General features: G+C 39.3%; 2 protein-coding genes across 2 annotated transcripts; one reads left to right on the top strand and one right to left on the bottom strand.

Moving 5' to 3' along the window:
- Positions 1 to 4,002: 4,002 nt before the first annotated feature.
- cetn4 (centrin 4) lies at positions 4,003 to 8,382 on the bottom strand. Its single transcript, XM_084954087.1, has 5 exons — positions 8,256 to 8,382; positions 7,853 to 8,008; positions 7,616 to 7,744; positions 6,763 to 6,900; positions 4,003 to 4,215 (listed from the first exon to the last, which is right to left on the bottom strand). The coding sequence occupies exons 1-5, from the start codon at positions 8,256 to 8,258 to the stop codon at positions 4,126 to 4,128; spliced, it is 516 nt and encodes a 171-aa protein (XP_084810213.1). The 5' UTR covers positions 8,259 to 8,382; the 3' UTR covers positions 4,003 to 4,125.
- Positions 8,383 to 8,469: 87 nt separating this feature from the next.
- Positions 8,470 to 14,593, top strand: bbs12 (Bardet-Biedl syndrome 12). The gene is made up of 2 exons (XM_084954058.1): positions 8,470 to 8,568; positions 10,221 to 14,593. Exon 2 carries the CDS (start codon positions 10,235 to 10,237, stop codon positions 12,131 to 12,133), a length of 1,899 nt encoding a protein of 632 aa, XP_084810184.1. The 5' UTR covers positions 8,470 to 8,568; positions 10,221 to 10,234; the 3' UTR covers positions 12,134 to 14,593.
- The last annotated feature ends 57 nt before the right edge of the window (positions 14,594 to 14,650 follow it).

The raw sequence follows: 14,650 nt of genomic DNA, 5'->3' as shown, positions 1-14,650 counted from the left end.
CTTCCAAACTAGGTTGCTCCCTGCAGGTAAAGTACCCTCTTTCTTTTATGCCGTTATTAAAGTGATGAGTCTAACTGCTGGAAGAAATTTAAAATAACCTTTAAACTCAACTCTAAATATGACACAAAAACCTTTTATGCTGGCGGAGAGCAGTATACGGTTTTATAAAAGTAGACACCCCACCTCCTACATATACATTTAGAGAATGCTTCAAAACAGCAGCCTAAATGTCGATATTTGTGCCTGGACACGTATGAAAATGGCTACCAGGTGACGAGACGTGCCCCCAGAATGACGTTTGGTGTTCACTTGTAGTTTCCTAATAAAACTGTTGAGCAAACAAAGCAAGACGAGGGTGTTTGAGGCCACGTTATCCTTTTGGATATTTGTTTTTCCTTTCTTTTCCTGAAAAACAGCTTTCAAATTATTATATTCTTCAAGGAGGGAGAATAGAAGTTGTCTGCTGGAGTAAAGACAGCTCATGTTCTTTTTCAGGTGGTCAAGTCTTCATTTGCACAGATTTCATAGCAAGTTACTCCACAACTAAACAGATAAATTTAATTTCAAGTCTTTTGTCATCTCTTCCTTCTCTCACCCCAACTGGTCATGGCAGATGGCCGCCCCACCCTGAGCCTGGTTCTGCCCGAGGCTTCTTCCTGTTAAAAGGGAGTTTTTCCTTGGGAGTCATGTGATTGGTGGAGTTTCTCTATATTATTGTAGGGTCTTTGCCTTACAATTGAAAGCTCTTTGAAATCAAATCACTGTTCTTGTGATTTGACGCTTTAAAATTAAAACTGAATTGACTTGACTGCCATTGTAAAATCTGCCTTTGTAAAGCTTTATAAACTCTTAATGTTATTGCATTGTATAAAGAGGAAGGTACTCTGTAGCCTTTAAGGATTCCTGGTCTCAATCTCCTTGTTGTCTTGGGCCTTTCTGTCTGGAGTTTGTGAATGCACAGATTTTATCCCCAAGTCCAAAAACATGCGTGCTAGGATAACTGGTGACCCTAAATCATGTGTATGTGTTAGGCAGATGAAGCGCTGTATAAATGTATGGTTAAGTGCTGTTTTTACTTTCAATTGCTTTAAATTGTCATTAAGACTAGAAAATATGTAAATGCCAGTCCACTAATCATGGAACCAAAGAGCAGTCTTCTACTGTGGATGTAATTCATTTGGGCCATATATGCAGTAACTGTTTGTGTAAACACAAAGCGAGTTCTGGTACTGTTTTCAGCTCTCACCTGGTGTGTGGTGTGCTTTGAACTCCAAGAAGGTGGATGGATTTGAGTCAGAGAGGGTTACATATAATGAGCCTTTGAAATACTGGCCTTTTGATTTGGCTCATCTGTATCAATTCCAAGTTTCACATCAAGACCTAAACAAAATGAATGAAATCCATAAAAAAAATCCCATATTCTGGCATTTTAAGCTGCTCCAAAACAAATATAAAAATGTCTCTGTTAAACATCGGACTTGCTTGTAAATGTATCTCAATGGAAGTTCTTTTTTAACATGCATCTTAACCTCCTAAGACCCGAACTCTTCCACAGTATGCATTTTTAATTTCTCTTTGATATTTGGGCATATTGGGGCCCGATGAATGTAAAAACAAAGAATTACCAGATTTAATTTTTTTTTACCTTATTTTTGTTTTTAAGAAGAATGAGAGCCACGTATGAGGATACTCGTTTAAAATTTTGATAGAACAGTAGCAGTATAATGTCCTCGTAAGTGGATATCAGGCCCATGTAGGGCAAAATTGAGTATTTTGGCCTAAATAACCCAAAATGTGATGTCCACATATGTGGACGCCAGGTCCTAGGAGGTTAATGTTAATAACTGTTTAAATCTTCAGAACGTAGCTGTCAAAAGTTCTTCGTATGTGTTTTCACTTTTTGTGCATTGAAAACTCTTATTGCGTGGAATATTTTTCAAAAAATGGATATCTCATCTTGGGAGAAACCTTTTCATATTTTCCACCCCGATGTTCCTTCGCCGTCTAGAACAGGTTATCACAACTTTCACAATCACTGGCAAGCATCCTCAAAATAATACACAGCCGTCTGATGGTTCGGAAAAATACGTCACTACAGTATCCTGTTTATTTTAACAAGGTTCGGTGTTTTGGCCAAAACCAGACTTCCGCCGTATATGACAATTAATCAGGGGGAGAATCTTTCCTATAAGATGATCAAATCTGTAGGCAGGACAGCACTCTGCTGCATGTTTTCTACAAATTAACTTTATTCTGTAACTCGAAGCAAGAAGTGAGAGTGACTTTTACTGAGTTACTCATCTCAAGTTCACGCTTGTCATTTCTGTCTACAGTAAAATAATTCAGGTTAGTCAACATCAACTTAGTCATATGACTTTCACTGTCTGAAACATTATTGGTATGTTGTGCTTTGCAGGATGCACTGCAGCTTATTACTGCACTGTATCGAAATCACCTTCAGTGAGATTTTCAAAACCATCGCTCTTCTATTTCTGCAGATTAGCAGCCTTGAGTCTGAAAACATAACTATAACCAGGAGATGCATTGTACGTGCATCTCCAAAAATTTGAAAATTGCGAAAAAGCTCAATATTTTCCATCAGATATTTATGGAAGTTAAAAAATCTTTACATATTTTAGACTCTAGACTCTTTTTCTGTTTTAATATTGACAGACATGACATGTTGCTCAAAAAAACGGTTGAGTAAATTTCTACAAATCAAATTCAGTACATGCAAAAATATGTGGAAGATTGCTAATTTGGCATTTGTCCAGTTGTCATCATCACCTTCCACAAAGACGGTAAGCAAGAAAACGCCATTGCAGTTTGCAGAGTGCTGTTGAAACGCATTAATGGAAAGTTGGCTGGAATGGAAAAGTGTGGTAATAAAAAGTGCACAAACAACAAGGATGCCTGCAGTCTTTGCAGGACTGTTATAAAACGCTGATTAGAAAACGTGGAAGCGCTTCGCAAGGAGCGGACTGAAGCTGGTGTCAGTACATCCACGATGCACAAATATTTTGAGCAAAGGGGCTGCAGTCCTGATATCACAGCCACTCCTGAACCAGCAGCAGAACTGTAATACCTGTGCTGAGGAGAGAGAGAACTGGGCTGTTGCTCAGTGGTCCAAAGTCCCCTTTTCACATCAATTTTTGCATTTGGAAGCCAGAGTGTCAAAGATGACTGGAGAGGGACAGAAACCACATTGTCGTTGCCTATTGGTGGTGGTCAGAGGGCCCGGTGGCGCCAGTGTCTGGCAGCCTCGATCTGTCAGTGCGCAGGGTGGCTGTGGCTACAATGTAGCTTGCCATCACCAGTGTGTGAATGTGTGTGTGAATGGGTGGATGACTGAATGTGTAAAGCGCTTTGGGGTCCTTATAGACTAAGTAAAGCGCTATACAAATACAGGCCATTTACCATTTTACCATTTACCAGGTCTTAAATCTTCCAGGAGATTTTAAAGATGCTTCCATTTCCCAATTAGCTTTAAGGGAACACAGACTTCCTTTTGTAGTAGGACCTGCCCACAAGGCCACAATTACTAGCAGATGGTTGCTGACCATGTTAGTATTGTATCTGATTGGCCAGTAAACCTGTGTTATCTATTCCATTTGGATAGATAAATGCCTGATCCAAAAATGAGAAGAGCACAAGGCCTTTATCAAAGCAGCTTGGATTGGTTGCCTCCATGCCTCACTGCGCTGATGCAGGAACTCAATGTAAAGAAGTCCCAGTTAACTGCTAAGTGTATTTCACCTACACATAATAAAATTATGTTCATCTTTTAGAACAAAATTACCACAAAAAAAAGAAACATTTTTCACAATATTCTGATTATTTTACCTGTTCTAGGTGTATCCTAAATCACACTTGCACATGATTTGTATAATTCATATTTTTGTATTATCAGCCAAACTCTATGTTTTTGTAGAAAAAGACAACTCAATGAGTCTTATGTTTAAATAAAGGCTTTCATAATGACAATGTAACAGACAAATCATCTCTGATGAAATAGATTTATTGGTTTTGCAATTTTATAAAAGCGTGTGCAAAGATACAACATATTAAAATATTTCCATACAAACAAAACTAATGTTCCAAAAAAAGGTTCTAAGACACTGAGGTTTAATAAAGATTGGTCTTCTTCATTATCCGCAAGAACTCCTGCTCGTTGACCTCACCGTCCCCGTCTCGGTCTGCCTCGTCAATCATTTCCTGAAAGGATAATAAATGTGATGTAGCAAAGGGAAGGAAGTGAGAGCATCAAACTGGAACAATTCTCACACTGACTTCAGGTAACTTCGTGTTTCATGCATGGCATTTGACTGCAAAGGTTACCCAGGAAAACCCCACCTAAAATAATACAGTTACTACTATTTTACTGTGACATATAAGAACATACCAACATTAGAGGAACTGGGAGATATGAGAAGAGAGACAATACGTTTGGTACTTATATAGAAATGTATTTATAGTGGTTCCTCTAAGTATGTATTGTTCTTTAAATAAAAAATTCTTGGCTTCTGGACATGTGGTATTACTTTACGGTTTGTACCACTTATACAATTTACTGTAGTAGAGGTACTACAATATTTTAAATATGAGGTAGCGAATTTAAAATCAGTCAAACCAGCGAAAGGATCCCACCTGACCCCTTCAGAATGAGCAACTTTTTTGTAGTTTAGTATATTTAACAAAGCCAGCTGGGGTGGCTGTAGCTCAGGAGGTGCAGCAGGTCATCCACTAACTGGAAGGTTGGTGGTTTAGTCTGCAGGCCAAAGTATCCTTGTGCAAGATAATGAACAACAAGTTGCTCTCTGATGTGCTCATTGGAGTACAACTGTATGTGAATGTTAGACAGAAAGAACTTGTGTGTAGGAAAAAAGAGCTTGTATGAGTGTGTGTTTGAATGAGGCATATAAAGTAGAGTAGAAAAGCGATGAACCGGTTCATTTACATATAAAAATTTTAATCTTTACACTATGAATAGTTACTGCACAGTGACTTGCAGGCTCTCAAAGTACTGAGCAGCAGAGCAGTAGGAAAAACTTTGTTCTTATTAATTCATTTCATTTTTCCCAGCATTACTGAGCCCTTATCAGTTTTTATGTAAAGGAGAAAACCATATTGTATTTTTCAGAACTGAAAAACACTCAGTTAAAAATTAAATCAGTTTACACCCACTACAAATATCACAATCTAAATTCAAAATCTTGTTTCTGTTCAAGATGGGGTTTTTTTTCTCAAAACCCAACTTTTTGAACATCATTACCTCAGGAATCATTTTCAATAACCTGATAATACAAAATGCAATTTTTGAATGATGATATTTTTTTAATTTAATTAAGGGAAAAAAATCTATCTAAATTTACCCGGCAGTATGTGAAAAAGTATACCCGATAACTGGTCTTACCAACCTTGGCAGTAGAAATTGCAATCAAGCATTTGAAATAACTAGACAATCAGCCTTTCACATCACTGTGGAGGAAGTCTGTCCTACCCTTCTTTGCAAAACCGTTTTAATTCAGCCATATGAACAGCCTGTTTAAGGTCATGCCAAAGCACCTTAATCAGTCGTGACTCTTGTTGTTGTTTTTTAAGCCAATCAGAGGTGAACTTGCTGGTGTGTTTCAGATCATTGTCCTGCTGAATAACTTGAGTGTGCATACGTTCCTGGCATGAACTGATGGTCAGGCATTCTCCTTTAGGATTTTCAGGTAGAGAGCAGAACTCAAAGTTCCGTCAATTAAGTCAAGTTGACCAAAGCAGGCCCAGATGTTGCTACGATGTACTTTTTATAAAATGCTGTTTTATTGTAGATGTAGCGGGATTCAAGCCTTCCCAAAAAGTTCACCTTTTTGTCTCGTCAAGGTCTTGGAGATCAACAAGACATTTTTGGCAATTGTGAGAATAACCTTTATGTTCTTTTTGGTTAGAACTCACTCTTGGAACTTTCTTTAGATGTTGTTCTCGGTTCTTTGTGACCTTCTGGATGAGTCATCAGTGCGCTCTTGGAGAAATTTTAGCCAGTCAGCCACTCCTGGGAAGGTTCACCACTGTTCCAGCCTCTCTCTATTTGTGTATAATAGCTCTCATTGTGGTTTGCTGGAGTCCTAAAACCTTAAACCTTTCCAAACTGATAGATGCCAATGTTTTTGTTTCTCAGCTATGCTGCTTTTTCAGATCTTTTAGCCTTCTTTACTTCTTTTAGACAGGCTCTGTTTAAGTGATTTCCTGATTCTGGCAGCAGTCAGGCCTGGGTGTGGCCGTGAGACTGAAGTCAACTTTCAAAAAAATGTGTTTAATCACAGTTAATTCATGATTTAAAAAGGGGAGGGGGGATTACTTCTTCACACAGGAGCAGATAGCTGTGGATAGCTAGTGTGTGTCCACAGTGTGTGACAAATATGCAAAAAAATAAGAAATAAGGAAGGGGCAAAGACTTCCTTAAAGTACTGTATAATCACTATGTGGGATAGTTGGTTGGACTAAACTATTTATAACATTATCAAAGGTCTCATTTTTACCTACATTTGGTTTTTATCAGGCTCATCTTCTGTGATTCCTTATATGTCAAAATAATCTTCCAAATTTGACCCACAGGTATTCATACTATTTCATGGTATGAATTTAGCATGGCTTCATTAAATATACAAAAGTTATTCTTAGTATAAACAAAATCTTTTATGTAGATGAAAAAGTGCTACCACCCCCCAAAAAACAAAACTGTAAGTACTCCAAAGTAATGAAGAATCTCTATACCTGCAGCTCTGCATCTGTGAGGTTTTCACCCAGCTCCTTGGCAACTCTCTTGAGATTTTTGAATGAGATTTTTCCCGTGCAGTCATCATCAAAGAGCCGGAAAGCCTTCAGTATTTCTTCTTTTGTGTCTTTTTCACTCTGTTCTCATCAAAAATGAATACACATATAAATATATTACAAATTAAAAACATGCAAAATGTTCTTTTTTAAATTTTGCTCCAAATGCAGTCCAATATGAACATAATTTGCAGAATGTGTGAAGGAAATGAAGTGAAGCACATTTTACAAAGCACAGACATAAAGAGTGTGCATACAGTATATTTTATAACTCTTGAATAGAAATATGTTTTGTAATGTAAAGAACAGGTGGCCACACTAAATGTTATCTATAGTTTTTTCAGTCTGAAGAAAGCCTTTTTCTATGATCTACTGTTACTGTGCTATTTATTTAGGACACTGGAAAGCCAGAAAGGTGGACTTTGCATGTACAGTGCCGTGATGCATTTGCTCACTGTAGCAGGACCCATGCTAATCAGATGCCAATCAGGCAATCAGGCTCCAAACAAGAGTCAAGAGCAGAATAAGCACTGGCAGAGACGATTTGGCAAGTTTTTCATGGGTCAACCCATAAATACACTAGCCTTACAAATGTGTCTGTGTGTGAGAGGGGGGGGGGATGCTATATCTAGCAAATTCTTGTTTAGAATTGCTCCAAAACAACAGCTGTTGAAACAACACACAAATGCTTGATTTAGCCGCAACAGTTTTAAGGACAGTGCTATTTTCAGACAGTAAAACTTCCAACTTAACTGCAGAGAAGTTTTCTTGTTGTTCCTTTCGGTAAAACACTCACCATTTTCAGTGTCATAATACTGAGAAAGTCACCAAAGTCAATCGTTCCAGAGCCCTCTTTATCAATGTCTGCAATCATTTTCTTGATCTCTTCTTTCTTTGGTTCAAACCCCAGAGCTCTCATGGCAACCTGTGACACAGATAACAGTAAAGAAAACTGAAGCTGCTGCGGTGTTGTGACCGCGGTATGTTTTCCTTACTTAACTTTTATCAATACACATTTAACTAGAAAGCCAACCTTGAGCTCCTTCACGTCTATTGTTCCAGTTCCATCTGTGTCAAAGAGATCGAAAGCCTCTTTAATTTCTTGCTTTTGCTCCTCAGTCAGGTCGTGTTTTAAATCCGTCTTTTTCCTTTGACTAGCCGAGGAAGTTGGTTTCCGGTAACTTGAAGCCTATGAAATACAATATTAATACATCACAAAAGCTACCTATTAAGTTACTAAGTTAACAGCAACGAGACTCGCGGTACATATCTTATTTTAGGCCATTATTGTGCTAACTAGCTTAAATGCTGTTCCGGGAGACCGAAGAGAATCAAGTTAAAACTAACGGCTTTTTATGGCAAATCTCAAAGCTTCTTAAAATGTTCATTAAATATTCGTTTATACAGTTACTTTACATAATTAAATAAATGCACACCATTTGAATAAATGATCCCGACGGGGAAACCTCTGTTTTGTTTGATGGTCTGATGTCAACAAATCAGGTAGCAACGACTGTGTAGTTTTTCTGTGAACAGACATCCGAGAGAGCCAATACAACTGATGAAAGCACGCTGACGAAACCTGATTAACCAATCACAAAAAATAGTAGGCGGGTTAAAACAGTTTCAGCCAATCATACGGACAGTTTGTTGTCGCCCAGCAACTAGGAAACAAAACGCATGCGCAGTGTTTAATCGGTTGAGCTGGACCAGGCGTAATATAAATGCCTCGTACACTATTGAAATAAGGTAAAAGTATACTCATTGAGGATAGTAAAAAGTTTGTATTACAGCGTCATTTTGCAGAGTCATTTCTGGGGGGGGGTTTCTGCTCTTGGATTAAGGTACAGACACGGGCAGTTTTGAAGTAAACTTGTCTCTGGTTTGTTAGCTTAGCTTGTAAGCTGTCTTGTAAGATGCTGAGTGAAGTGCAGGCATTGACAAAACTCGCTGCTAGTGTTGGAGGAATAATTAATACCCGTCAGTTTTTCATGAGTAGCAATGTTTTACCTCTAAAAAATATGTGGGTTGCACCCATTATATCTGTCAAATGTCAATATGCTCCATTTCGTAGTGCTTGGCTGTTAACTGCTTAAATCTTAAAAGACACGTGATGAGGGGGTGAAAGGCCTATGAACCGTTTGGTTTCCCTGGACAAAGAAGGAAAAAAAAACCAAAATATCAAACTTGCCAAGCTGCTATTTTAATTGCTGTTATCAGAGTAAAACGAGTTTTGTTTTTGTTTTTTTTGTTTAAAAAAAAAAAAAGCCCACACTGACAGTGAAAACAGCTCAGTTGACCGTGATGACTCAGGTTAAGGCTTCTCTGCATAAAAATGATTGAAACCCTTAATTAACTAGATTAGAACTTTCTACAATATCTGTAAAGTTGACACGTCATGCCATTAAACTAAGGAAAACAGTTGTTCAGGCTAGGTTAACCAGAGAGTTTACAATCAGTAAGCAATAGTACGGCTCCAAGCCGAGAAAGAGAATTACAGATGTGATGTTCACTTTGAACATGTTGATGGAGATATGTGGAGAAGGTCAAAACAGTTTCAGGCTGTCTTTGTAGCTCTAGAGAAAGCATACAATAGGCTGCCAAGAGAGGAATTGTGGTACTGCATGAGGGAGTGAGTAGTGTTAGAGAAGTATCTGAGGCTGGTGCAGGACATTTATGAGGATAGTGATGAAGTTTGAAGTAGGAGTGACAGATGGGTTTACAGTGGGGGTGGGATTACATCAGGGATCTGCTCTGAGCCCATTCTTGTTCACAGTGGTGATGAACAGGTTGATAGATTAGGTCAGGCAGGAAAAGAGGAAGACAACATATAGGTTCATGGATGTAGTGAAGGAGGAGATGCAGTGGCTTGGTGTGACAGAGGTAGGGATAGGTAGAGATGGAGCCAGGTTATGTGCTATGGCGACCCCTAAAGGGAGCAGGCAAAAGAAGTAGTAGAAGATGGTCTATCATAAAAAAAAGAAACAGCATAAAAACAAATAGGGCCATTAAAAAAAGCTATTCCCGCAATCCCCCCCTCCCCCGCGTCCTTTTAGTTTCTTACAAATCTTTTTTCATTTGAGGATTACAGTACCATACTGTATAATAAATTTGAATTTCCAGGAGGTGTGCTCTGTGTCAGATTGGTGACCTCTTCAGGGTGTACCTCACCTCTCACCCTATGGTAGCTGGGATAGGCTCTAGCCCTCTCGCGACTCAAATAAGGATAAGCAGAAGAGAATGGATGGATAGAAAAGGAAATCTGAGGGCCTATACTTAGTTACTGTGCCTTGTGACTTGTTACTTTAAAAACACAAATCATGTTTCCGAACTAAAGCAAATGTTTGTGAGGACTTTTTTTTTGTTTAGAAATGACCAAACTTAAAAATTTTCTTTTACAGTTCACAGTCCTCGAATGATGTTGGGAAGTACAATCATAAACCATCGACACCATATTGGACTGCAGAAACTGTTGGCGCTGGCAGGAATCTCACGTTCCTCTTTGGGCCCTTGTATAAAGTACAAGTTTATCCAAGATGACAAAAGTGGGGAGTCTGCTCTTGTGTGCTCGTGTTTTCGCATTATTGAGACCATGGAGCTGACCTGTGCAGTGGGTCAGCTGGTTTATGAGACTATTCAAGCCCACCAGAAGGTCTACCATACAGGGTCGGGATGCCTGCTGTTCCTAGCGGGGGCCTGGAGCCGTGTTGCCCTGGACTGTCTTCAGAGAGGAATTTCAGTAGGGAACATAATCTCAGCAATGTCTGAAGGGATGGATGTATGTCTGGATGCTTGCAGGAAATGTGCCGTTTCAATTGATGGTCTGGGTGTGACATCGTTAGAGAGTTGTGCTGTGAAAGTGTCCAAGAAACCCATGAAAAATTCATCGCCTGCATTGTGCAGCATGCAGGGAACAATAAAGTTTGACGTCAAGACTCTGACCGTCGGTGAACAGAGAAAAATAAAACTCAGCAGACATTTTTGTGAGTCTGAAGATTTCTCCAAAGTATTGCTACAGTCTCCTCAGCCTAAGCTTCCTGACATTGTACACATTGCTGAGGGACTGAGTCATGGTTGTGATGATGCAATGAAACTTGTAGTCAAAGTTATTCGGATGCAGTCAAAAACTAATCAAGAAGATGTGAGCTGTCCCATGTTTGACATTACTAAAGTGGTGACTTGTATGCTCCCTGGTTTACCAGAGGATCACGGGTGCGTTGTATTTGGCTGTGTTGTTCTTTTATCTGCTGAACAGGCTACAGTCGCTCATCACTTAAAAGAACAACAACTGAAGGTTGTTCTCATAAATGGAGATTTATCACATACTTACCGCCATCTTGGCTTTAACAGGCCGACAGGTATGCACCGTGTGAGGGATCATATAGATTTTTCGAGTTCGAGCAAAGAGGACGAATGGGTGGAACGGACTGTGACACATCTGTTGAACCTGGAAGTGAACCTGATACTAATCCATGGGCACGCTTGTGAAAAAGTGATTCAGCACTGTTGTAGGCATCGTATACTTGTAGTGGAAAATGTGAAGGCTTCTGTTTTGAAGACATTTGCCAGCTTGTCTGGAGTTGTTCCGGTAACCTTTGCTGCGCAACTGAGCAAGCAAAATGTTGGCACTGGGGCAAAGGTTGCAATATGGAAAGACCTCAGTAGCCACGAGAAGTACTCCCTGGCTGTGAATATCTCAACTGGCAGCAACAGCGGGCTAGTTACAGTAATCCTTACAAGCTCTATACATGGAAAGCTTCAGGCCCTGGAGGACCAGTTTTGGGCCTGTGCTTATCGCTTACACTATGCACTAAAAGACAGAGCTCTTCTACCAGGGGCGTGTGGGACAGAAATGCTTTGCATTCATCACCTACAAAAGCGAGTGGAGTATCATGTCACGTGTCACAGAGAAAAGAACAGTGAGAGAGGAACCAACCACTACAGGCGTGTAGTGTTGGACCTCATGGCAGATGGTTTAATAGATTACATATCCACTGTAATGGTTAACACTGGAAGAATTTCAAAAGTCAAAGCTAGGACTGAGGTGAGCCAACAACTGCAGGACTATCTAGGCAATGCTGCAAAGTCCCCACAACTTTTCTTAAACAGTGAAAATCAGGATAGTGAAGTCTTCACAGCACCAAAACCCAATGAAGCGCGAGCAGTGGAAATCTATGATAATCTGAGCGTGAAACAGGAAGCATGGAGGAAAGCCTTAGATCTTGTTTTCTTGGTTTTACAGACGGATGCAGAGATTATCACAGGCGTAGACCAAAAAACTGAGATTGCCAAGAACAGTCTCTTGCTGTTGTGACGTTCATGTAGAATATTCAGGCAAAAGATTTCACTCTACAAGACCAACTGTTTTTTTCTTCCTAAACAAAGTGATTTGTAAAATATGCTGTAAATAATACAGTCAAGGGCTTTTGAAAAATGTTATTACCTACTTTCTGCCACAAGAGGGAGACATCCTCTTTCTGAATGTCTTCAGAATTCTTTCTAAAACTTATATTAAAAAATAATAAATAATAAAGTTATGTTGAATAACCAAGAAATGTAGTTTTTCTTATTTTTAATTAACTTGGCCTTGTGTCCTCTGTCATTATGATTCTCTATTCTCCCTGGAAATTCCCTTAAACATTAGTTTTATTTTATAATAAAACAATCATGACTAACCTGATATAGGTTATACATATCCTTGAACACATGTTGACTTCGCACACATTTCAGGCTGGGAAAACTACTGCTACATATCCAAACCCACAATTCGATTTCCTGCTCGAGGGCTGAATTTTGTTGTGCTTCTTCGTCTTCGAACACTTGCTCAATGATATTTGCCTAAGCTTCATTAAGTGTCTCCAGTTTGGCTAGTACTGCTCACATTGAATGCTGACACTGCTTCTGTGCCAGGTGCGGCTCTTTTATGACTTTCTGTGTCATAATTGGCATGGTTGATGCAGAAGGAACACCTCCAGACAGAGTAAATGTTTTGGGTTAAGTCTTACTAGTGTCTGTGCTTTAAAATACATTTTCAGAGGTGATGTCAGTTATTCGAATCCTGGAAATCTTTCATTAACACTTTCCCTCCTACATAATCACCTAAAGGTCACATAAATATTTTGAAAGTCTGCAGTTTGGGTGGCTTTTAGAGTACTTATACATATATAGAAATTTGTAATAGGCTATTCATACAATACCTATATTAAGATAAGAATGATTACGACTTGGAAAATTCAAGAACTGCTCCCAATACACTGTTCAATTTGGTTGGTGTCTTGAAAAATTTCCCTTTTTTGCATGTTGTGTTTTAGAGGTGACGGTTTCAATGACTTGCGTGGTCTTCCATTTCCTCTGAGGTCACAGAGAGCAAAGCTCATTACACCCTAAAAATAGTTCAGTGAAATAAAAGTGTTACAAAGGTTTTACGGTGGAGACAGAATAGTCTTGACTCAGACATCATTCAGTGTTGTTGCAGCATTAAGAGGGGAGGGCATGACATAACGCAACACACACAACACTGGGGAGGAAGGTTGAAACGCCAAAACTGGTGACATATCCGAGAGTTCAGGGTGAGTCCACCTCCTTTCTGTCTGCACGAATCACTTAACAGATTTATGTAACGTAAAACTTAAAGGGCTCTCTGAGAGATGATTCAGATAGATGGAGTATTTATTCTGGGCAATGACGAGTAGGAAATGAAAAAACTTTAAATATAAAATTATGAGGAGAAAGGCCAGCTGAGGCATTTTTTAAATATAGTTTAACATTTTTTTTAAAAAGTGTGTCACAAGTTTTCTCAGAAGAGTGGCTGGCATTTCTCTTAGAGATAGGGTGAGGAGTTCGGCCATCCTATTGTAAGCTGCTGATTACAGCCTCGCAACAAGCGTGCCAAATGAGCAATTCTTTATGCCACTGAAGTAAATGAACTGAAGCTGAATGTTGATTATCTTGCTACAAACCTTTGCTCTAAGCATTCATGTGGATATTCTCTGGCATATATCATATTCTCATATCATATATCAGAGCTTCCCTCACCCTCAGTGGCAATGACACCCCCTGACAGCAGCAGACTCCCTACAGCAGGATATAGTAGGATACTGAACTCTGCCACACCACAAAATTGTTCAAGAGCAGTTTGAAACATAAAAAAATAGCCCAACATGCTAATCCTGCCTACAGGCGCTGCAGATCCCATCTAATAAAGCTTCCATAGAATAAACTGGAAAAGCCTGATTCATGGAGGCCCCATGCCATAACCCACAATCCTGAAAGAACTGTAGCCAGTGTCCTGTGCCAAACCATGGATTATATGCCAGATACTACAAGACACCGCAGTGGTACTGTGTTCTTGCTATGATGGATGGGAGCTGTTTTGTGCCAACGTGATATCTGGCAGGTTTTTATTTTATGACTGATCAGTGTATCCATATGTCATCATTGTACCTCTCATATATTTACCTTTTCTCAGTGAAAAGATATTTAAATAAGTATTCAGGATTGTGACAAATGCTGATTTGAAAATTCCTATATGGGCAGCAATAGTTAAGGTAGAAGGTTGGTGGATCCCTGATATGGATCCCTGATGCCAAAGCATCCATGGGCAAGATGATAAAACCCGACTTGCCCCCGATGCATCTGTGTGTGTGTGTGAATGTTAGAAAGCACACAGGTATAGATAAGGCATTATATAAGTACTAGTCAATTTACATCCTTACTAGTCCCCTGGCTGTGCTGTGTATGTAGAAATTAACATTTGAAAAATTGTGTAAAAGTTTAAAGCCTGAAGACTGAGCTTATACTTGAGGTAAGGTGAGGTCAATGTTATAACTGT

The sequence above is a fragment of the Perissodus microlepis genome, chromosome 2 (genome assembly GCF_051167445.1).
Source record: "Perissodus microlepis isolate ML-2025 ecotype Zambia chromosome 2, ASM5116744v1, whole genome shotgun sequence".
Taxonomy (NCBI): Eukaryota; Metazoa; Chordata; class Actinopteri; order Cichliformes; family Cichlidae; genus Perissodus; species Perissodus microlepis.
This window is presented reverse-complemented; position numbering and strand designations above follow the sequence as displayed.

Bases quoted from the DNA above. Each gene is read 5' to 3' on its own strand.
- cetn4 (XM_084954087.1), bottom strand. The intron at 6,901-7,615 runs GTGAGTGTTTTA...TGATGAGAACAG, and splicing joins GTATTATGACACTGAAAATG to AGTGAAAAAGACACAAAAGA. The intron at 4,216-6,762 runs GTATAGAGATTC...TTATCCTTTCAG, and splicing joins TCACAGATGCAGAGCTGCAG to GAAATGATTGACGAGGCAGA.
- bbs12 (XM_084954058.1), top strand. From the start codon at position 10,235: ATGATGTTGGGAAGTACAATCATAAACCATCGACACCATATTGGACTG.